The following is a 24921-nucleotide window of genomic DNA, read 5'->3' on the forward strand; positions in this document are numbered from 1 at the left end:
GGTGTGTTTAAATAAGACACAGAGACAGGAATGTGACTCGAACGAACCTTTAGTGAACTAAACCATAAGTTTGACAACCACAGGTTTAAGGCACTTTACACAACTGTGGAAAAGAAAATTACAAAAAAAATTAAAGAAAAGTAAAACCACATAAAACTACTAATATAGAGACTTCGCCAAGTGTTAGTTATCAATGTTGCGTGCACCCTAATAACCTGACTCCTAAACTGTTATGGAAAACAGGTTCCCCAAATTCAATTTCCATTCAAATGGAGATCTCACACATCAATCACATGTGGAGGATATTCTACACAGCAGCTTATTATGCACAGTCCCAAATAAAATTTGTCCAAGGGGTATAGTCCAGAAATTCTCAGGATGTGAAAGAAAATGGAATAAGAAAATGTCAGTCTGTGTGTGAAAGTGTGGGTGATACCGACATGCAGGGCTTTCTGAAAGCAGAATGAGATGAACTTCCAGGCAGTTGATAACAAACATAGGGCTAACAAAGGCTAACGGTTTACCTCCATGCAGTACTCTTTAAAGTCACCGGAAAACTGCAGCATCCATCTGTTTACTCAGTGCGACTACTTTCAACATGGAACATAGCTGATAACCAGTGAACTTATGTGCAGCAGAATTTGTTGCAAGTTTATATCCAGTACTTTTTCAAACTCAAAAACTTCAGTCTCTCAGGAATTTAAAATGTTGCAGCTCGGAACTCTTTTCCTCCAGCCTGCCCGCAACTACACACACAACAGAGCAGCGGACACAGAGCAGGTGACGGGACACACAGTGACAGTCTGCTTTCCCTATGGACTGTTTTGTTTCTTTGCTGTTTTACATAGCAACTCTGTGTATGGTTCATTGTAAAGACTGTCCTGCCTTTGAGACTAATTGCTCTCCTCTTCCTATGACTGTTCCTGAGCTCAATATTCCATGTTTTTCTGCTCACAGAGCAGCTATGCTCAAGCCTTTCCCTGCACCAATAACGGTGCCCTGCATCACTTGTTCCTGCACCCATATCTATTCTTTGGCTGGGGCGATGGTGGCTCAAGAGTTTGGAGTTCGCCTTGTAATCGGAAGGTTACCGGTTCGAGCCCCGGCTCGGACAGTCTCGGTCGTTGTGTCCTTGGGTAAGACACTTCACCCGTTGCCTACTGGTGGTGGTCAGAGGGCCCGGTGGCGCCAGTGTCCGGCAGCCTCGCCTCTGTCAGTGCGCCCCAGGGTGGCTGTGGCTACAACGTAGCTTGCCATCACCAGTGTGTGAATGTGTGCGTGAATGGGTGAATGACTGGGTATGTAAAGCGCTTTGGGGTCCTTAGGGACCATAAAGGCGCTATATAAATACAGGCCATTTTACCATTTACAGCGGACGCCCAGCTGTTGCCTGTGCTTTTCTCGGCACCCATTCAGGCTCCTAGGGTGTAGATAGCTGTAACCCAGCCTACTCCTGCACCCGTATCTGCTCCTTGGGTGTCCTGCCTGTCCCAACCCCCTTTCCAGTTCCCAGGGTGACGCCAGCTGAGGTACAGCCGACCTCTGCACCCATACCAGTTCCTCAGGTGGCAGTGACTAGTGTTTGTCAGGTGCCTGCACCTGTTCCTATCTCTGCTAGAGAGCTGGTCCAGCATCCTGGGGCCTCTGGAGAGTCTGTTCAGCATCCTTCCTCACCAGCTGGGTGCTCTGGAGAGGTCTCCAGCCAGCACCTGTTTCCGCTAGGGGCTCTGATGAGTCTGTCCAGCCACCTGCAGCCTCCATGTCGACACCTGCCTCGGCCAATGCCTGAGGACCTCACATCATCTGGTCCTGCCTCGTTCGGTCCTGCCACGTCTGTCCTGCTTACATTGCAAGCTCATTGCATCTCCAACCCACATCCACTGCCACTGTACTTAAGGGAAGTTAAAGACTTTCTTCTGCACCTACATTTGGATCACCTCAATCCATGACAGTCATTCAGGCAGTAATGCCTGGACTGGAAACAAGCCATCCTTAAAACATTACAACATTCCAGCTGCTGTGTTTGAATGAAAAACAAATGTGTTGTTTAAATTAGAGACTGCACTTGTGACAGAACAACAAATATTTTATTTTGATTATATAAGTAATGTAAGTACAAAACAAACTGGTGGTAGACCTAAACTTATTTTCAGAATAATTACATCTGAGACTTTGTTTCATTGTAAGATTATAACAGTGATGGCAATATAATTGTTTGTTGTTCAGCAGAACAGTGTCCAGTATGTTGGCTGTTGTACTTTGTTGTGTTTGAAAATAAAAGTTGGGCTCATTTTAACATCATTACAAAAAGTGTTGTTAATTATTTTTAATCATATTCAGGTTACCACAAATTGTTTTTTCATTTAGTTGAACTTGAAATGTTTGTCAGTAGGTAAACAATTAGTATTGTACAGTCAGAAATATCAAGTTATTGTTAATACTGCAGACTTGCAATGTATAAGTTGTCCTAACAGTCATCTTAAGTAAGCTTTACATAGTTTTTTGAGGCAACGAGTTTACTTTTTTTTTTTTTTTTTTTTTTTTGAGTTCTGGGAACTAACACGGCTGTACAGTGTACTCAGAATGAGTAAGTTGCCCTAACTTGGTCATCTTATGTAAACTTGATCCATTTTTTTGAGTTCTGGGAACAAATGAGCTTGTACAGAGTACTCAAAGTAAATAAATTGTCCTAACTTAGTCATTTTTAGCTAAGCTTTACTCAATTTTTTGAGGCAACGAGTTTCCTTAGTTTTTTTGAGTTCTGGAAACTAATTAGATTTTACAGTGTATTGGCTTCCCTTCATTAGCTTCCTGTTAAATCCAGAATTGAATTCAAAATCCTGCCCACACACAAGGTTTTAAATAATCAGGCCCCATCAGGGCTGGACTGGGACAAAAAATCAGCCTGGGAATTTTGACTAGAGACCGGCCCACCAGGTATTATAGGAAAAACCATAAAGCCTTTGAATGAAAACAAACGCATGTTTATATTGACTGCACACATATTAATTAATTAATTTCCCCACACTTGCCTTACTGCTTAGTCCCTGACAGCACCAATGCATTTAGGTAAGGTAAGGTTTATTTATTAAGTGCTTTTTGTAGACAGGCAGTCATGAAGCGCTGTACACAAAGGTTAAAATATATTGATTGTATTTTAGAATGGTTTAAGATTTTTTTTTTTAACAGATTCCCCACAGCGCTTAACTGTATGCCTAGAGTTCCATCCTATTGAAATGGGTACCTCCCACAGCTCACATGAAGAAGTTTAAAGTTTCAGAGCTCTAATGTGAACCTGTCAAATTAAAAATAAACAGCATTAGGTCTGTGGAGACGGCACCAAGCAATTTCCTCTCTATGCACTTGTGACGATCAGGCGTGACTGTGTCGCACTTATCTGTCTGATTCGTTTATTGGAGTCAAATACATTTCATGTGAGGTATCTTTTTTTTTTTAAACAGTATGTTTATTGAGTTTTATATTACAGAACAAGCAAAGAATAGTACAGTTAACATGAGATTTACATTAAAGAACATAGTCCCCAAAATAAACAAATATAAATTAAAAGAAACAATAATAATCATAATTTTAAAAAGTAATAATAATAAAATAAAACAAAACCCATGCACAGCATGGGTAAAACAAACAAAGCAAGACGTGAACGAAAAATAAAAACAACAAAAACAAAGAAACAAAAAACCCCCAACAAAACAAAACAACCCCCCCCCCACACACACACACACACACACACACACACACACACACACAAACAAAACAAAAAACAAAACCAACAAACAAAAAACCCTCAGCACCAAGTATCATTTTCTTCAAAATCTACTCCCTTTCCTCTGACAATATAAGTAAGTCGTTCCAATACAAGACATGATGCCATCTCCTTCACCCACATATGACTGGAGGGTACATCCATTTTCTTCCAATACAAAGATATTAATCGCCTAGCTTGCAGGAGTCCAAAGTCAATTAATTTTAGCTGTCTGGTGCTAAAGTCACAGTTCTTTGGGTATATACCCAACACACACATTTTTGCTTCAACAGGTATATTTACTCCAACAATCTTAGATAAAGTTTGCGTGATTGATTTCCAGTACTGTTGTAATTTTGGACAGCTCCATACACATTGAAACAGAGTGCCCTTCTCATCTAAACATTTACTGCAGCTATCTGGGATGACAGGCGACCAGCGATTCAGTTTGACTGGGGTTATGTAAGTTCTAATCAACCACTTATATTGGAGAAGTTTCATCCTTGTACTAATTGATTGTCTTTGGGCTTTGAAACGTGCAGTTTCCCAGTCCACCTCCTGTATCTCCTCTTGGATGTCAGCCCTCCATGCGTCCAACTTGTCAGTGGCAGATTTCCTATCATGTGTTAATAGAGCTGTATAAACTAAAGAGATATGACCTCTACCCACTGGCCTTTGAAGTATGACATTCTCCAAGTGTGATAATGGTGGCTCAGATACAATCATTTTATATTTTGACATAATGAAATGTTTAACTTGTAGATATTTAAAAAAATGTTTTTTGGGGATGCTATATATTTGGCATAGCTGATCAAATGTAAGAAGGTTGCCATCCTTATAAAGATCTGCCACCTTCTGTACACCTTTATCTGCCCAAATTTTGAAACCCCGATCAGGCCTTCCTGCTTTAAAACATGTGTTGCCCCAGATAGGTGAAAAACGAGAGATAGAAGACTTACCTCCCATATACTGATGAGCCCTATACCAAATATCTATTGTGTTTTTTAAAAAAGGGTTATTTGTCTTTTTTTTCTTTTTATTTTCAGGCTTGCAGAATATAAATACAGATTTAACTGAAGATTTGTTACTGATGTTTGTTCAATTTGTATCCAGGCTGGGGGTGCCTCAGTGGAAAAGTAGAACATGGCTGAGCGCAGTTGTGCAGACCAGTAATACAGTCTAAGATTAGGGCGTTGTAACCCCCCTCTTTCATATGGCAGGTACAACAAGCGAAGTTTTAGTCTAGGTTTTTTGTTATTCCAAATAAATCTATTAAAGATACAGTTTAGTTTATCAAAGAATTCTTTTGGAAGAGGCAGAGGTGACTGGAAGAGGTGACTGGAAGAGATATAAAAACCTGGGCAATATATTCATTTTAATCATGTTTCTACCGCCAATCACTGATATGGGCATTGTCATCCATTTATTTAGAGATTCCTCCACTTCACTAATCAGAGGATCATAGTTTGTTGCTACAATGGTATCAATGTCTGGGGTGATTTTAACTCCAAGATACACAAATCCTTCTTTTGCATTAATAAACGGGGTTTGTATAATAGGATTTAGCCTTTCATCCTTGTTCAGAAAAAGGATTGAGGATTAAGAATCATTTATATTATAGCCAGAGAATTGTCTGAATAACTCCATTTGTTGCATTAATTTTGGTATACTAATGGACAGCCTAGTTAGAAACACTATCAGGTCATCAGCATACAGAGCCAATCTATGCTCCTGATCTCCTAACTGGACACTGAATATGACAGTTCTCATTCTAATTGTCATCGCCAGGGGTTCTATAGCTAAGATAAATAGCATTGGGGATAATGGGCACCCCTGGCGAGTGGAACGCTCCAATGTGATAGGGTTAGAAACTATGTTATTTGTTAAAACACTAGCTTTGGGATTTGTATACAAAAGTTTAACCCATTTGAGAAAATTGTTTCCAAATCCATATCTTGGGAGAACAGTAAATAAATATGACCACTCAATTCTGTCAAAAGCTTGACGAGCATCAAGTGATAATAAAGCTGTATCTTTAGCATCAAATTTCTCGTGAATTATATTTAGAACCCTTCTTATATTGTGAAACCCTTGACGTTTTGGCACAAAGCCATTTTGATCATTATGAACTAAATGTGATATATAGGGGTCTAATCTTCTTGCCAAAACTTTACAAAGTATTTTAGTGTCAACACCCATCAGGCTTATTGGTCTAAATGATGAACGCTCTGCAGGGGGTTTGCCAGGTTTCAGTATCAAAGTAATCATTGCCTGTCTCAGAGTGGGAGAGAGAGCTTCATTTTGATACGCTTCTTCATACATATTAAAAAGTGGAATTAATACTTTGTCTTGGAAAGTTTTATAAAATTGAATCGGAAAGCCATTTGGCCCAGGTGCTTTACCACTGTTAATGCTTTTGATAGCCTGTGGTATCTCTTGAATAGTTAGACGTCTGTCTAATTCCTGTTTTGTGTTTTCTGTTAGCGTCTGAAACTGAAGTTGATCTAAGAATATGTCCTGTTCTTCTGAGGCTTGAGCACATTCTGATTTATACAGTTTTTCATAAAATTCTCTAAAGCTGTCATTAATTTCCAATGGATCTACTGTTACATTCCCTGAAGAGGTCTTTATACTATTAATTGCTCTTTCACTCTGTATTTTCTTAATTCTCCATGCCAAAAGTCTTCCTGCTTTCTCTCCTTGGTCATAATAAGATTGCTTTAGCCACATTAGACTTTTTGCTGCTGCTTCAGATGACAATTTATTATATTCAGTTCTCAGACGTAGCAACTCACTTTGTTTTGTTGAGTCGTCACTAAGGTCTAACTCCAAAGATTTAATCTGTTTATCCAGGGTTTCCATTCGCTTTCTTTGCTGTTTATTCTTTGTACTCGTAAAGCTAATTTCACCTCTAATATATGCTTTGAATCCTTCCCATCTCACTGAGGCACAAGTTTGATCTGTATTTAACTCAAAGTAATTTTCTATTTTCTCCTCTATAAATTTGACAAATTCTGGATTCTGCAGCCATTTTGTTTGAAGCCACCAGTTCGGTGGGTTATGGATAAAGTTTCCTAGATGGATACTCAGTGAGATAGCTGCATGATCACTGATCACTATGCTATCATACTGACACTGTTTGATCCTTGATAAAAGTTCTCTTGAGACAAGAAAGTAATCTATACGTGAGTGGGATTTATGTATACTTGAATGACAGGAGAATTCTATTTTATCAGGATTTTGTTCTCTCCACACTTCTACCAAATTGATAACTAAAATAATTTGATTTATTAGTCGTCTAGTTTGTGCTTTATATGTATCTGAGCCCGTTGAGCGATACTATATATCTATACTCAGGTGGGAGTACAGTTAAAGTCTCCTCCAATTATATATAGTCCTTGCAAAGCAGATACATTAAGAAACAGATCTTCAAAAAATTTGGGCTTATTTTCATTTGGGCCATATATACTCACCAAGTTTAAAATAATAGAAAGGATGGTACCCTGAGTGATTATGTACCTACCAGCAGGGTCTTTTATTATTTTCGTCATTTGGAATGGTATGCTTCTATGAATCAAAATAATTACACCTCTCGCATAGTTATTGTATGATGCGTGGATCAACTGGCCCGGCCATCTGTTCCTCACAGACTTTAGTTCACAGTCTGTCACATGTGTTTCTTGAAGAAAAATGATTTTTAATTTCAATTGCTTGATCCTGCTTATAACCTGTTTCAGTTTGATTAGTTTCCTGAGACCCCGGACATTCCAACTAGTGACTTTTATGTCAGAGATATTGTGGGTGTTTAGTTGGTCCATACTTGGAGTTTTTATTCTGTAACATTAAGATAACAACACCTGATGCTGAGTAAACAAAAGTAACAAGTAAACTTTGAATAAAATAAAATAGAGAAATAAATAGAGAAAAAAAAAACCTGGCATTGACCCATAACACTTAAAGCCCCCCTTACTCAGAGTGGTAAACTAGGGCCTGTGCTATTCCACTATAAAGGGGAATAGCTGAACTATAAGAACCCAACCCAACAAAAGCAACAGTGGTGTCCGTCAACCATGCATACACCATATTCAAAAACATAAACATAACAAACCCATACGTGTTAACATATCAGACTAGCCACTAAATTAGAATATTTTTGTGGCTTACAGAATCCCTCTTGAAAGGATAAAAGTTCAACCAAAGTAGGTAACATTGTTGTGTTCAAGAGGGAGAAAGAGAGAAAAAGGAAAAACAACAAAAAACAAACAAACAAAAAATTACATCTGTAGTAGCGTTATTAAAACGTAATGGAAAAATTTCAAGCTCTAGACGAGGGGAAAACAAAAAAACTTCCTGTGTCCAATAACATGGCAAGTCAATGAGTAGCAAAAAGCCAAATATTATAATTGAACGAAAATACAGATTTTACAGCTTGTCTATTAGTTATGAGTAGCTGATTCTGCAGTTCAGGGAGTGAAACGCTCACCGCTACAGTTAGTCCTTTCCAGTGTGTCTACGGTGGAAATCCTTGGCCTCCTTTGGAGATGAAAACAGGCGTATCTTCCCATCGTGGAGGATCCTCATCTTGCATGGATTATACTGAAAACCGCAGAACATTCCTTTGTCGGCGAACACTTTTCTGATCGCGTTGAACTCGGTTCGCTGCCGGATGGTCTCAGCTGAGTAATCCTGGGCAAAACAGAGTTTGTTTCCGTCGTGCTCGATGTTACTATGTTTTGTGGAGCGGAAAACAAACTCCCGATCTTGGAAGTTCAGGAATCGGATAAGGACAGCTCTGTGTAGGTTTGGCTTTGGAGGTGCTAGGGTGCGGTGAGCCCTCTCAATAATGAACGATCTGTCGGTCTCAAGCCAGCGCGGTAACATCTCCCTTACAAACTCCAGCAGTGGTCGCTGACCCTCGGCGCCCTCCCGGAGGCCAAACAGCCGCAGGTTCTTCCTTCGGCCCTGGTTCTCCAGCTCGTCGGTTTTTGCCTCCAGGTAGGATATCTGCTTCATGGCATTGCTGAGATCGGCCACACTCTTTCCCAGGAGCTCCTCTGCCGACATTATTCTGTTTTCAGCTTCCTCCAGTCATGTAGCATTTGCAGCAACATTTTGCTTTACCTCCGTCATGTTTGTTTCCAAAGAAGCAACTGACTTCGTCATTTCGCCCATACGGTTATCTATGCTGTCCAGTTTAGTTCCGAATCCACTAAACTCGGAGCGCAATGACCTAAGTTCAGCTAACACCATGCTAAGATCATCCATGCTACTAGCGCTAGCAGCTCCCTCGCTGTTTTCAGGCGTTACCAGAATATCGGTTTTAACTGCTTTTTGGGAACCGCGTTTTCAGGTGAGAATAAGATAAGATAAGATAAGATAAGATAAGATAAGATAAGATAAGATAACCTTTATTAGTCCCACACATGGGAAATTTGTTTTGTCACAGCATGAGGTGGACAGTGCAAAAGTTATGAAGCAAAAATCAGAATAAAATAAGAATAAATACAGTACACAACTGTACAGAATAGAATAAAATAAAATACTATATACAGTAGAATAGAATAGAATAAAATATACAATAAGATAAAAATAGAAAACAAATGCTATATACAACTGACTAAAAATACAACGATGCCAGAAAAGATTATTGCACTTAATGTTATTGCACATGTGGATGTGTGTGTTTGATCAGTTAAAGTAAAGAATATCACAGTCCTTGAGATTAGTCGATTTTGACATTTTCCAATAGCAATTAAGTTTCTAGTTTTGGGTTGTTCTGGGTTTTTAATGCAGGTTACACGGAGCAACCACTTTAAGCTGGCATCTTGGTCCACGGCTCCATGGCGCCCCCCCATGTCAGGTATCTTAACCGAAACTTAATGAAGTAAATGTATGTTTGTGCAGTAGTAATTGATCAGTATCATGTATATGGATGTTATGTATAAAGAGAGTGATGATCTGCTGAGTTTCAGCTATTTTGTTTGCCTGTTTAGTCCTCCACATGTGAAGGTCCATCAGTTTTTATTTGTTTCTTTTTTAATAGCACATTGCACATCATCCGCACATCATGAAATATGTTAACAAAATACAAATACATTAGTTTATTCCACTCAAGAATCAAGAACAAATTATGTTTATGGGTTTGAGATTTTACACCTAGCAGACAAAAAGTTAAGAAAAAAAACAAAAACAAATGATGGTTTTCCACCATCATTTCATTTTTATTCTTTTTTTTAATTAGAGGAACAAAATTACATTTTTGCTCTTTTTACATTTTGATCTTTTGTAATGCAGAGTAGATTTTTTTCCTGCTTTTGTACTCCTCATGTTTGGAGGTTGGATCCCAGTTTTTATACCCGACAGATAACTGAAAAGAAAAGAAAAATAAACACTTAAAACCTGAGATGAAAATGTCAGCATAACAAAAATAAACTCCACCAAAACTTGGTTTATATCTGACCCAGATAGACTTCAGGTCATAACTTCTTACCTGAAGTTCAGTTCACCTGACACTCAGACCGGCGACCGCCTCGGGTCTCTGCTCTTCCTGCATCCCCTTTCCCTCATCCACCTGCTGGTCTCCACCACTTGCTAATGTTACTGAATCTGTGGAAGCTCCGCGATATCCACCACACGAAGTAACAAATAACGAGCCTATCTAAATCCCAGTAAGGATTATCGCGTTCCTGATTTTGGCATAATAACTAGTTACCGTGCTCGTTACCACAATAATAATGTAGTTATTGTAACGCCTTACTTAATAACGTGTTAGTCCCAACACTGATAATGAAACAGACAAATACACCATAATAAAAATACTATCATACTGGTAAATATAAACATTTTTCAAAGACAAAAGACATTATCTTAATAGCATAATGAAACCTTCCCACAAGGTCGAGTTCAGTCTCAACCTCATTAAAACTGTAAACTGTAAAAACTGTAAACACTGTAAATCTCATATAAAGCACAATAAATACGTTGTCACGTTGCCTGTAGTTAAAGTGCAGCTGTGCATCAGTATAAATAATCATCTTGTGGGAAAATGGTTGATGGAATCATCTCAATCATAGCTCTGCCATCATTTGTATACACATGACATGTAGGGATGGGTATTGATAAGATTTTAACGATTGTGATTCCATTTTCGATTCTGTTTAACGATTCGATTCTTTATCGATTCTCTTATCGATTCTTGTTTTAAAAAAGGAGAACACTAAGGTCAATTAGCTTAGAACTGTTTTATATCTTCTCTTTCAACAAGATAGAAATTTAGGAGTAACATGGCCTTACAAACCCAACAGTGAGATCTTAAGAGATCCACAGCCTACGGCTCTTCAACGGGGTGTCACAGGGTCCCCGGGGAAAATTGTAAACGTAAAATAATAAAATAAATATTCTTCTGTAGCAATAACAAAGTATAACATAAATTATTCTGTAGCAATTACACAAGAATATCCAGTAATGTCCCTGCCTACAATTAAACACATTCACTTACCATCTGCTGTGGCAAATGGCTGCAAGGTTTTGACCACAAACTAGTCACTGCTCGGTGACATTCGGGCCTGAAAAGAGACGCTACCGGTGGACTGCAGCGACAACTGCCAGCGAGCGCCAGCCAGACTCTTTCTGTCTGTCTCATCATGGTCACCTAAATGCACAATGGCAGGTTTTGTAATAAAGCAGATCGCGCTAACATAATATGCACTGTTAGTTGATTATTTACCTGCCGCATTAACGGGAGATGACGTGCAAACGTTACCGCTGCTGCTGCTGGGTTGAGATTCATGAGTCCGGAGCGGAATTAAAGACATTCATTTAAGGTTATCGTGTGTTTTGTGAGCAAATGCTTTTGCATCTTCGTAGTGTTTCCTCCCTTAATGAAATATCTACTTTGCAAGTATTGCAAGTTGCCCTGTTGTCATCCGTTCTCGTAAAGTATAAACAAACTTTTAAGCGTTTGAGCCGCTTAGGCGCCGTGTTTCCTGCCAGGTACGCTCCGACGCTCCGCAACGTGGTGACGTCATTCGGGGCGACTGGAATCGATAAGGGAATCGTTTGCAAAAATGGCAAACGATTCCAAGGAATTGAAACAGTGGGAACCGGTTCTCAACAAGAACCGGTTTTCGATACCCATCCCTAATGACATGTGTATATAATGACATGACAGTTTTTTTGTTTGACGTTAGAAAGGTATGATATACCAGCAAGTTTCATGTTTTTATTTATTGTTCTTTGGATTGTGTTTTCTGAGTTGTGATTGTCTATTATTATTATTATTATTAGTAGTAGTAGTAGTAGTAGTAGTAGTAGTAGTAGTAGTGGTATTTTAAGGCACATAGAATATGAATAAAAGTTTTCACTATTTTGAAAAGAAACTTACCATCACTGACAAGAAGACTTTCACTGTAGTATGAATCTGGAGACAGAGGGTTTCCATAAACACACCTGTACCGTCCTGTGTCTGACTTGATCAACTGTGTGATGGTTGCATACAGTCCAGGTGTAGAGCCTGGTCTGTATTCAGTGCTGTATCTTCCACTCTCAGCTTTGTTATTAGTTGTGTCAATGAGGATCTCCCCTTCATTCTTACACTCATTCTTACAAAAGATCTTCTTCTGTCCGTCCGCAGTATAGGCACATCCTAATTTGAATGTTTCTCCCTCAGTTTCTGTGCGAGTAAAACCAGAGTTTTTATCCAGATCTGTGAAATAGAAGAACATTAATTAGTCTGTGCTTCCTGTAAACTGTTGTGTCACATTTCCTGTAAGCATGATTATTGATGTTCTGATTTGTATGTAAAATCAGTGAAACTCTCAAAAACACAGACCAGACCCCCTGCAGGATCAGTTACTACTCTACAATAACATTAGCATATGTATTGAAGCCATTCAACATTTTACATTCACATAATGAAAATTTTGGAGTACAGAGGGGTGACCTTTCATCTGATATAATTTAATTTTCCCATAATATAAAATGGTTAGCCAATATTCAATTTTGGCAAACAGAGGAAACTTCTTCTTCTCTTTTATTCTTGACCAGAGATGATAACTTTTGCTGTTAAAACCAAGACACATCTGATAATGTGATGCTTGAAGGTCCAAGTACTTAGGCTAAAACACATGCACAGAAACACACACAGCCTCTACACTTTGGCTGAAGTGACTTTTAGTACAAACTCACCATTTGAAACTCTGACCTCAAAGTCATAGTATGATTCTGGAACAGAAGATTTTCCAAAAGCACACCTGTACATTCCTGAGTCAGACTTGATCATGTGTGTGATGGACACAGACAGAATTCCTTTACCTGAAGATCCATCTTCATAATTAATTCTGTATCTCCCACTCTGAGCTGTGCTTCCATCTGTTTTAATGATGATATTTTCTGCTCGCACACATGGTTGGTGGTTCGATTCCTGGCTTCCCCTAGTCTGCATGCCAAATATCCTTGGGCAAGATACTAACCCCAAATTGCTCTCCGATGCATCCATCGGAGTATGAATGTGTGTGAATGTCAGTTAGAAAGCACCTAGGAAAAATGTGCTTGTGCGAATGGGTGAATGCACAAGTTGTATAAAGCCTTTGAGTGCTCAGAAGAGTAGAAAAGTGTTATATAAGAACCAGTCCATTTACCATTTACCATTTTTCCTTACAGAAGAACTTTGTGCTTCCAGACAAAGGTAAGTTGCAGCTAAGCGAAGAATTTCCTCCTTCAGCTGACAACCAGATATTGTGTGTTGCCGTGACGAGCATAGTTGGATCTGTCATATAATGATAACAAAAATGAATGTCAAATTCAAATATGTGTATTTAATAAAGTTACTTTAAAATGACAAAAATAAATAAAGAGCAGCATGAAATAGATAATGAGGTAATCAGTAACCTGACAAGAAAAAGAAGAGAACATGGAGGATTTTCATTTTGGTTTTGATCCTGATAGAAAAGTTGTTAAACTAGAAGAACAGCGTATGATACTTCGCTCCGTCTGTGCTCCATTAGATCAGTAAGATGTTAAGTGAGCTGTTCCCCTTTTTTCACTTCCTTCAAATTGTTCAGCCACACCCAAAACATCCAAAGAGGATAGTGTTGTGATTATACAATGTATATGTGTACAAACATATACATCAACATCAATCTGCCTGTATGCAGTATTTCATCATGAAACATCTTTGATGCTGTGATTGTGAATTAACACAGTTTCATATTAAATGTAACTTTGTGAATACCGCTGATGCTGCTTTATGATCAAAGGGGAACAGAAATCAGAAAAAAAAAGAATCTTTAATTTTATCATAGAGCTTTCCTGAGTTTACTGTACCTAATAAAACTCCTTGTTTCAACACTGCAAAAACTCAGTCTTACCAAGTATATTTGTCTTATTTCTAGTCAGAATTATCTGTTACACTTAAAATAACACAAAATCAGCTAAGCAAAATTCGAGTAAGATATAGGATCTTGTTTCAAGACAGTGAATCTTGAAACTTGAGAAAAGCTAGAAAATTCCCACTTGTTTCATTGGCAGATTTCTTTACTTGATACAAGATATTTCACCTTGAAATAAGTGAAAAACACCAGGCTCATTGTGCACAGTCAAGCCACAATATATTTCAACATTTAAATATAGAAAACACACTCTCTCTCACACACACACACACACACACACACACACACACACACACACACACACTCTCTCTCAAAACAGAATGGAAATACACAGGCCTAGTAAATTGCACCACACGACTGAACTGTGGCCTGTACCTGTGATAGTTGATCCTAGCACACCCCCAAAAAGGAATCCTGTATGGCTTTCTGTGACGACTGGAGCAAGTCAGATGGGCAGGTGCAAATATCACTATAAACAACCAGCAAAATGCACAGGCAAAGGATCACTCCAGCCCGGTTATGTCGGTGCAAGTATAAACAATATCACAGAAAGAATCTGTTGACAAAACAAGGCTAGATGAGACAATACAAGACAGCAGTTCCATCAAGGATGAGCCCAAAGCAGCGGCAGACGTTTCCTTCAGCGCGATTGAGCTGAAACAACCACCATTGACCACTGAGCAGAGGCTATAGAAGACAGCAATAACATTCTGTAAATAACGATGCATTTAGCACTTAGCTTTCTCTAATTTGGAGACAGTAGCAAATAATGCTAAACACTGCTTACTCCAGGAATAAGGACTCTGTGTCATACTGACGGTAGTAAGTTGCCCTCTCCACAACGGCTGGAATCAAGTAAATCAGCCGCGAATGCACAAATTGACTCTTGGGTATTGTTTGACCCATCACCAGCAAACACTCAAAGTGTTTTATATAGACAATAACAATTCTCTCTGTGCTGACTTTGCCATGAAGCTGAACTCCTATAATGGTTTTGTGTGATCATTTCTATGAAACAAAGGAGTTTCCCATAAAAGAGATTTTTTTTCTGTTTCCACACATTTTGTATACAGACTCAAGCTCCAATCTGACTTATAATTATAGAAATGAGTTCAAACCAAAGGAAGCTGAATGATTTTGTTTTCATTCATTTTGTTTGTTCACTCAGTTTGTTCACTATAAGCTGATATTTTGTAACATCTGCCATTTCTCACAACATGAGAGTGGTCTCCTGAAGACTGCAGTGTGAGTCCACCAGAGCAGGTTTTTGTGTTTGGGACCCTCTGAGTCCCACAGCTTAGCACATCGCTATGGTAACAAAAGGATGTTTCTGCCTTCTTGCTATGATACAGTGGACATTTCTGCATCTGTCAGTCACACAGCTTGTCTGATGTCTTACACACAGAGTAGTGACAGCATCACTTATATCAACACAAATTATTCACTTTATTTTTATTTGAACTTTGAACTTTTATGAAATCACAGCACATATATTTACAAAGTGAATAAAAATAAAGTATTTACAGTAAGGTAATGTTCATTAGCAGAACAAAAGCTTAATAAAGCGATTAATTAAAGTGATCTTACTCATCGAACAACATCTGGAGTTAACAGCTGGTGCTGTGATGATCAGTCCAGTCTCTGTTTGCACAGGACACACACTGATGTACTTCACATGTTCCCACAGGTCCTTTAACAGCATTTAGCATCCCCATGGTGACCGTTCAGCTGTCTGTCTCAAACTTTAACTTGGTACCTGTCTCCTTTGTGCTGCCACTGCTTCAAGTCTCTGAAGTTTCAGTCATCTCACATCGCATCTGATCACTTCCTGTGTGGAAGCCCCTAAAACCGAGTCACAGCACAGATGCCAAAGGTCACCTTGTGTGTGAATGACTGATGCCAGAGGTTTCCTGCCAGACCTGTAGGAGCTGTCTGCTTTAAGTTATATATGAAATAAATGTGGAAGGAAAAAGACTGAACACATGCACCTCTCCAGGAGCACATTTCATACCACTGTCTGACATAAAATGTGGACTACTGGTAGGATACCAATCAGACATAATGATAATACTCTGTAAGAACCTGCAGACTCTCATAAGGTGTTGGAGTGAATCAGAGCTGCTACTTGACAGCTGACATTATCTAACTGATCAGCGTGTTGACAGATAATCTGTTTTTATAACTTGTTTTAACAAAAAAATAAAATAAAATCAAAGCTGTTTGCTATTGAATGGGTTCATGACAGCCAGAATTATCTTTGTATTATGTGCTGCATTATGTATCAGTACAAATTAGCCTCAGATCAGCTGAAACAGTTTATTTAAATCCAGGTTGAAGACTCACCTGTTCTCAGCTGCATTTGAATAAAACACCAAATGCACACTGTTTTACTTTAAAGCTTACATTTCAAAACTTACATTTTAACTACTGATTTTATCTACTGTTCCTTTCTTTCGTTTTTCATTTTAAACCATGCTTTTTATTTGTTTTTTCAATCACTTTGAATCACCTTGCTCTTGAATTGTGGTCTATAAATAAACTTGCCTTGCCTTGAATAAAAATATTATTCGTGTTTGATAAAGAACCATAAACATCTCCAAAATCAAACTAAAAGTGCTGAAGTTTGTACTGACCGGAATTCTCTCCTCAGGTTAGTTAGGTACCACCAACATCTGGACAACAGAGGGAGAAATATCTGGATGGATTTTATTTTATTTTATTTTATTTTAGGAAAAACTGCATACTGCATTTATGCCTAGTGGAGTTACAGTTGGTGAAACTGTTAATGCTGTGCTGTTGCTCCACTGTAATACATGTAAAACTGTGGATGTTGTATCTTAATGCTGGAACAACCTCCATCATGACATTTATTCCTTTTACTGAACTCAGAATCTGTCTCTACAGATGATTTGTGACCTGCAGGCAACATTTTGTAACCGGAGATGGATCATCCTGTGCTCCAGGTCTCATAGGTGTGATCATGTAGCTCAAAGTTCAGACTGAATTTAAAACAAGAACAAAAGTGAAGCATCAAAAAAAGACATAAGATTCCACCACCATCCAATCAGAGAGCCAGAAAAGTGAAGCTTGTATTCAGCTCAACATTAGGATTTATTCATCATGAATTTTCTCTGAGAGTTTGTGCTCCTCCTGAGCATTTTGTGCCATCTAGTGACATCTAGTGTTGCACTGGTGACAATACAAGGGGAGTAGGATGAAACTGGCTCTGAATCAGTTTTTAAACACACACAAAAACACACACAGACACACACACACACACAGCAAGGACAAAATGCTGATATCTAATATTCATGAGTTGTTCACAGAATAAACTCTACTGACATTTAACCCTTTCATGAACAATGGTCACTGCAGTGGACAGCTACTCAAAGGCTGTTTTCTTGTATTTGTGTCAGTGTTGATGGTATACTGGCACATAAACCAGTAAAGCATTGGACACTGATGTGTCACTCGATACCCTGCCACCTACTGTCGTTTAATGTTACTATAGATGTATGGCGTGTGTCATTGTAATTACTGTCATTTAACCCTGCCATGCATGAATTATAATAACCTCAATCAGGATTCTTTTTGTTTTCATGCCTAAAGATGAATAAAAGTTAGGGGGAAGGAGTTCGCCGTCTGGTCAGAGCCTGGGATGCTGGGCTGAGACTACACTACACTCCCCTGGAGCGGGAGTCACAAGTTTGATTCCTGGGACGTCTGTATCCATTAAGGGTCCTAAGGCTAGACCCCCCATGCTAAAAGCGAGCCTACCTATGAGCGAGAGACATAAATACAGAGAGTCATACACAGTCTTGTAATCTGGGAGAATTGTTGTTCCAATTCTTTGAGCTTCCAGTTGGTGAGGCCTCTTATGAGGCCTCATAAGAGTAGTTGTTTGGGTTAAGTTTAAAGCACTAAACTGCAATCCAATTTTGCAGTTGACCGAATGTCCATCACTGGTCCCCAGATCTATTGATTTCCCGTTGCAGAGTCACAAGCTTCTCTATGATTTTTTCCATCTTACGTTCAATGTATATATATATATATATATATATATATATATATATATATATATATATATATATATATATATATATATATATATATATATATATATATATATATATATGTGTGTGTGTGTGTGTGAGTGTTTGTGTGTGTGTGGGCATATAGATAGATAGATAGATAGATAGATAGATAGATAGATAGATAGATAGATAGATAGATAGATAGATAAAAAAAATCACGAGTGGCCCACCGGGCAAATGCCCGGTATGCCCGATGGCCAGTCCAGCCCTGCATCACAATATAAACCACAACAAATTACAAGGAAAAAATATTTTAACTGCTGGAACCAAATATTAATCTTTTTTATACACAAACCATTTCGGTAACACTTACACACACTGGGTTACTAAACGAATGTGTTGTCACACCATAACGTTCTCGTGGAAGTGTTGCCAGCATCAACTAGTCTAACGGTCATCTACCAATCTAATTCACGGGTCATGTCTGTGTTTTCCCACAGAAAATGATCCTACACGAACAACATGCTGCTTCAGACACTGATCCTCCCGGTGGAAGTGCACCTTCTTTTCCCTCCTTTTTAAGATTTTTAATGTTAGTTTAAATTCAAAATCAACGGTTAAAAAAATATATGAACACAAGATAATAAAAAAGTGAATGGTTCAGTCTAATGTGTGCTGTAGTGAGACATTAAACTTCACTAAAACTATGCAGTTATGAAACGTAACTTTAATATGAGCCAAAGCGATTTGCTTAGTTGGAAATACATTTACTGCTCGTTTAGAACAAATGACTGTCTCAGCAAACGAGGACACAATCACACAGTCCACTGTCTTTGTTAGATGCGCGCCTGTTTCAACAAAATTCACAAATTCCCTCCAACACAACGTCCGGCCCACTGTGCGGCTCCACCAATGAGCTCCGAGGGCCTGCGCAGTGGTATTAGCATACAGCCTGTATAAAAAGCGCTGCTCTGAGTCACAGAGCTCATTCGTTGCTGCAGAGTATCGAAGAAGGAAAATGCCTGAACCCGCCAAGTCCGCGCCCAAGAAGGGCTCCAAGAAAGCCGTGACCAAGACCGCCGGCAAGGGCGGCAAGAAGAAGAGAAAGACCAGGAAGGAGAGCTACGCCATCTACGTGTACAAGGTGCTGAAGCAGGTCCACCCCGACACCGGGATCTCCTCCAAAGCCATGAGCATCATGAACTCGTTTGTCAACGATATCTTCGAGCGCATCGCTGCCGAGGCATCTCGCCTGGCTCACTACAACAAACGCTCCACCATCACCTCCAGGGAGATCCAGACCGCAGTGCGCCTGCTCCTCCCCGGTGAGCTGGCCAAGCACGCCGTGTCTGAGGGCACCAAGGCCGTCACAAAGTACACGAGCTCCAAGTAAACTGGCTATCAGATGTCAATCCAACGGCTCTTTTCAGAGCCACACACTAAACTAACGAGCATACTTCTTACTGTCCAACTTAGCTGCTATGTTGCCAGCTACTTCAATCGCGGATGTGGACTTTGTCGCTGGGTGGTATTAATCCGCTGCATTGACCGAGACGACTGAAATGTTTTACTGCTGCTTAGATTGTAGAAAACTTGCTACATACGCAGTATTAATGCGACTTTGTATTTGACACTTTTGCTACAGTTCGAACTTTTCCTTTTATTCCTGATATGCAAAGTTGCAGTTTTCTATTGCAAGGTCTTGTGTATGTATTGGTGATGGCCAAACGAAGCTTTCTAAAGCTTGTATTGGAAAAACGGTTCATTACTCTTTTCAGTCCTCTCTGGTGACATTGGCTGGCCAAAAATATGAAGAGCAGCCTGAATCCACAAAATAAAACCGACTGCTTTGTTATTGTCCACTTTACAGAGTGGAATTCTGTCTGATATTGAGCCACCGCTGTGTTGCTTTAAACGTGTATTGTGGATTTTTGGGGGTGGAAGTTTATTTCTTTAACAAATAATTTTGACCAGTGAACTTGTTTGAACATGCACCGTGGTGTTTCTTGACATGTGACTCTTGATATTGGTAAATACAATAATTGAAAAATACCACGTTACATATAATAAACATATAATGTACACCAGATTATGGCTAATGTTTCGGCTGTGAGGTTCCACCTCTGTACTTATGCAGTTAATAGCTGGACAGGTATATTTATAAATAGGAGATTTTCCTATACATATTTTTGACCTGGGGGTAGAATTGATTGTGAACTGGAAAGAAAAATACTTATGAACTTGTAAATTAAAACATGATGCATTTAAGGTAACCCTTTTCATTTTGATTTTAGATTTTTTTTTTTTCCCTTTTCGTGGAGAATTTCTCCTGCATTAAGGAAAATCCCTTCACATGGCACAGAAGAGGCTGGAGTGCAGAAAAACCGGTAGAGGTGCAGTTATACAGTCTACCTGGGCCCCACAAACTATCACCTAAAGAGAAGAAATTAAATTGCTGCACATTTTGCAGACTAAGAGTTCAAGATTATTTAAAAAAAAATAAGATATTTCTTTTTATAACACTAAATGTAAAGAGTCAAATTTAAATCTTTCTAAAGTTATTTAATGATATTTATATTATGAAAAGCAGATTTTTGACATTTTAAGTTTTTCCCTTTTCCAGATAAAATAAACACGCACAAAACAAAAGCAAACAGCCAGAACAAAGCTGGAAAACCCACCGACCAAAATCAACTCAAAATACTCCCACACAACAGAACCTCCTCTATTCCTCGCTGGCTCCACATCTCTCAGTAGAATGATCAGTGGTTCTCTATCTGTCACCATCAAAACACTCCACAAATCCCGCGAATGATTCACCTGCTTATAAATCATTGAATCAGACACCGAAGCAGTTAGGTTCTAAATGAAGCTTCGGACGTCACTCAACACGTGACTCTGGCCAAACGAATCAAGCTTCGACACAGTGCTTCTAAAGCAGTGTGTTGATTTTTTTGACACATGCACCGGAGTGAGCATGTGTCAAGCGAGCCATCACTAGTCTGTATCGTTTTAGTCGTATGTCTATTCGTTTTGTTGCAGTTTCTCTTGCTTCACTGTGTACTGTACTACACATGGTTGAAATGACCAACCCACCTGACTTGATGTGCACTTTCACTTTATAAACACACAGCTAGACTAACAACTATGATACAAAGGGCTTGTTTGTTGTACTGTTAGATGGCAGAAATTGATGCTAGATGCAAACTAAGAAAGAAATGTATCATTACCTTTTTCTTTAATGCTTTTTTTTTTTGTATTTTTCCCCCACTTGTGGTGCCCGTGGATGGATGACACCTTTAGCATTTGCCTATACTGCCTATGCCACAGGCAGACCCTGCTGTGACCTTCAAGCTTTCTAGCTATGAGCAAAGAGGAATTTCCATCAAAGCTTTCTTCAATCTATTTTGTAATTTGATGGCTCCGTAGCCACCTTTCTATCTGGATTCATATAATGCAATTATTGTAGTAAGTGCTGTGCATAAGACTGAGGAGTTGTACAGGATGTCGGTAGGAATGATTTCCTGTGGTGTTCAGAGGTGAATTTTGGTTCTCAGTCTCTCACTAAACCCACTCCTGTGACTGGTCAGCACATGATGGAGTGGGTCAGAGGTATTGTTCAGCATTTCACTTATCATGGACAGAAATCTGTTTTTTTTTTTTTTTTTTTTAGTAGGTGGAAGAATCACAGAATCGTCCAGAAAGAAGAGCAGAGATATACTGGGCATAACTAAAGACACTATTACTAGATTAAACCGAGGTCGCTATCCAGGACATGACATCAGCTTTATTAGTCCCAGAGCTGGGAAATGCACCGACATGGGCAGAGCAGGATAAAATAAATAGCAAATAATTACAATAATATTACTATGATTAAATAAATAAAATGGATACAATGATAAAATAATGTTTGACTAGTAGTGACAACAAGACAAGGTTTAACAGTGAGATGGTGGATGTTTTTAGCAGGTAGAGTATTACACATGTGTGTGTTCACGTGTTCATTGACTGCGGTTGTTTATTGTAGAGTCAGTAACTGTAGAAGGAAACAGAGTCAATGCAGACTAAGAGATCAGAGCCAAAGTGTGGAAGCGAGCTGCTGTGAGGTCACTAATGAAGCTTCTGATGTGCAACAATGTGAGTGAAACTGTGCTTTGGTTAGAAGTGAGCAGCTGTCACAGAAGTGTCGCTGCTCCGTGGGCCTCCAGCAGCATCGGTGTGTTTGCTGGGAGCTCGCGGCGTCACTTTGTCCCACAGCCGCGCTCACCAGATGCTGCTTTTAACTCGGAGTGGGTGAACAAACATGTGTATCAGCTGGAAAAGGCTTTTTACGGAGCTCTGCTGCAGCTCCATCGGTTTTAGCAGAGAAAAGAGTGCAAGAAGCCGCCGAGCAGCGCTGAGCTCCGCACCGACTCGCTGAGCTTTAGGAGCTCCACGAACCGAGAGCAGAGAGCACGAGAGCCCGACACGAGGCCTGCACGAGGAGACACAAGCCCGCTGTGGACTGCTCCACTGTCGGCCTGCAGTGCTGCTCACAAACTCACTTTGAGCTCTTTGATCCCGAGACACGAAACACAAAATGAAGCATTGCGGGGCACACGCGAGAGCTGCGCGCGCTGCCTTCACTCTCCACGGTTCTCATGGTGCGTTTAAGTGCAGCGTGGCGCTTCCGACTTGCCATCACTGTACCGTGAATCTCTTTGACTCTCGTTCAGACGCGAAAGAGGAAAATGTCCGAGGAAGCTCCCGCACCTGCTCCCGTCCCGGCCAAGGCGGCCAAGAAGAAGAAGACGACGGCTTCCAAGCCCAAGAAGGTCGGCCCCAGCGTGGGCGAGCTGATTGTGAAAGCCGTGGCCGCTTCCAAGGAGCGCAGCGGCGTGTCCGCAGCCGCTCTCAAGAAGGCTCTGGCTGCCGGAGGCTACGATGTGGACAAGAACAAGGCCCGCGTCAAGACCGCCATCAAGAGCCTGGTGGCGAAGGGCACTCTGGTGCAGACCAAGGGCACCGGGGCCTCCGGATCCTTCAAGATGAACAAGAAGGCTACTGACAGCAAAGCCAAGAAGCCCGCCAAGAAAGCCGCTCCTAAAGCCAAGAAGCCCGCCGCTGCCAAAGCCAAGAAACCGGCAGCAGCTGCTAAGAAGTCGCCCAAGAAGGCAGCAGCAGCCAAGAAGCCCGCAGCCGCTAAGAAGTCGCCCAAGAAAGCCAAGAAGCCCGCAGCGGCGGCCAAGAAAGCGCCCAAAAGCCCCAAGAAGGCGGCCAAGAGCCCCAAGAAGGTGCTGAAGAAGGCTCCCGCAGCAAAGAAGTCCCCCGCCAAGAAGGCCGCCAAGCCCAAAGTCAAGAAGGCAGCCACAGCAGCCAAGAAGAAGTGAGCTGCCACCACTCTCACACTCAACAACGGCTCTTCTCAGAGCCACCACAGCAACACACAAGAGCTCCTTCCTCACACTCACTCATCACTCTATCATTCACAATAATGTCCTTATTGTTAAAGCACACACTCCCCATTTCTCTCATTACATGTACAACTTGTATTAGTATCATGGTGCACATTAGTGCTGTCTTCACAAGTCTGCAACTCCAGAAAAAGACAACAATACAAATACTAACTACTGAATATTTACTATCATAGCTTCATAATACAACACAACACATCACACCACTTCTCATTTTTCTATGAGACACTATCATGCAAGAAACACACCTTTAAAACTTATCACCTACATTTTAAAATATTCTATAAAAAAAACAAAAAATGTGACTGAAAGTATTACATTTATAGATGCATGTTATTATCTATATAGGAGATCTGTTTCACTTCTATTTTTATTTTTTGAAAGCCTACACTGGCTGTTGTAGTGAAAGTACACTGTATATTTTAATGATACCTAGCCATTATAATCCACTTGAAATGCTCTAACCTACAATCTTACCTAAATCTAGGCCAGTTGAAAGGACACATTTTACTCCAAGCTAAGCCTGTACTGCTATTTATTTTACCATGTATTTATTTCATTACTCATTTCATAACCAATTTGATTCATGTACATTTGAACTAATGGAGTTCTGTAGCATTAAGAGTGCAGGGGAATCCGTGATTTTAAAATATAGTCTTGAGGTTTACTTCTTCTTGACCTCACGATCCTTTGGATATCCCAGCTTCAGGAGATGAGTCCGGGGCTGCCCTGTGTCCCCCTCCTCAGTTTTCCACTAACTCTTTTGTTCAGTCTGGGGGGGGGCTGTCCTCTCCCCAGGTCAGTAATGTGGCTTCCTGTTCCTGGCTGAGGCAGCTTTTACTCCTGATTTTATGACAGGCAGACCCCCACTGTCAATACATTTTTGACACTATAGAGTTACACAAAGTTTATAGCTGAACCAAGTGATTTGGCACGTCAGAGGTCAGGGTTCAGCAACTTAATGTCATTCTTGAGAGCTTTAAGGTCGCATGAAATGCTTTGATAACACAAATCCACTATTGTCCTTAAAACAGGGTTTGACAAAGTCATTCTAACCAAACCCACACTTAGGAATCATTTCCTGTTCTTCCGATCTCCAGCTGCCCCCTATTACCTAAGCACATTCTATTCTTCTAATTGTTGTTTTATTCTACTCACAATATACACAGAAACCTAAGAGTAGATGTAAGTGACTTTGCAAAATGTCCCGAATTCAGGAGCAGTGCTGAACATGTTGCTAACAGCTCCACATTTTCCTCCATCTGTATCAAAGAAGTCCACCT

The 24921-nt window shown here is 39.9% G+C and overlaps 3 protein-coding genes across 3 annotated transcripts in view; 2 read left to right on the top strand and 1 right to left on the bottom strand.

Moving 5' to 3' along the window:
- LOC116333427 overlaps window positions 1-24921 on the bottom strand; it is a 493334-nt gene that overhangs the window by 403104 nt on the left and 65309 nt on the right. The window lies entirely within an intron of this gene.
- On the top strand, window positions 19181-20272 carry LOC120438195 (histone H2B 1/2). Its single transcript, XM_039608644.1, has one exon. The coding sequence runs from the start codon at window positions 19204-19206 to the stop codon at window positions 19576-19578; it is 375 nt and encodes a 124-aa protein (XP_039464578.1). The 5' UTR covers window positions 19181-19203; the 3' UTR covers window positions 19579-20272.
- LOC120438179 (histone H1-like) lies at window positions 22913-23597 on the top strand. The gene has a single exon (XM_039608625.1). It carries the CDS (start codon window positions 22916-22918, stop codon window positions 23552-23554), a length of 639 nt encoding a protein of 212 aa, XP_039464559.1. The 5' UTR covers window positions 22913-22915; the 3' UTR covers window positions 23555-23597.

The sequence above is a fragment of the Oreochromis aureus genome, linkage group 3 (assembly GCF_013358895.1).
Source record: "Oreochromis aureus strain Israel breed Guangdong linkage group 3, ZZ_aureus, whole genome shotgun sequence".
NCBI lineage: Eukaryota > Metazoa > Chordata > Actinopteri > Cichliformes > Cichlidae > Oreochromis > Oreochromis aureus.

Excerpts from the sequence above, each read along its gene's own strand:
- LOC120438195 (XM_039608644.1), top strand. The coding sequence starts at position 19,204 with ATGCCTGAACCCGCCAAGTCCGCGCCCAAGAAGGGCTCCAAGAAAGCC.
- LOC120438179 (XM_039608625.1), top strand. The coding sequence starts at position 22,916 with ATGTCCGAGGAAGCTCCCGCACCTGCTCCCGTCCCGGCCAAGGCGGCC.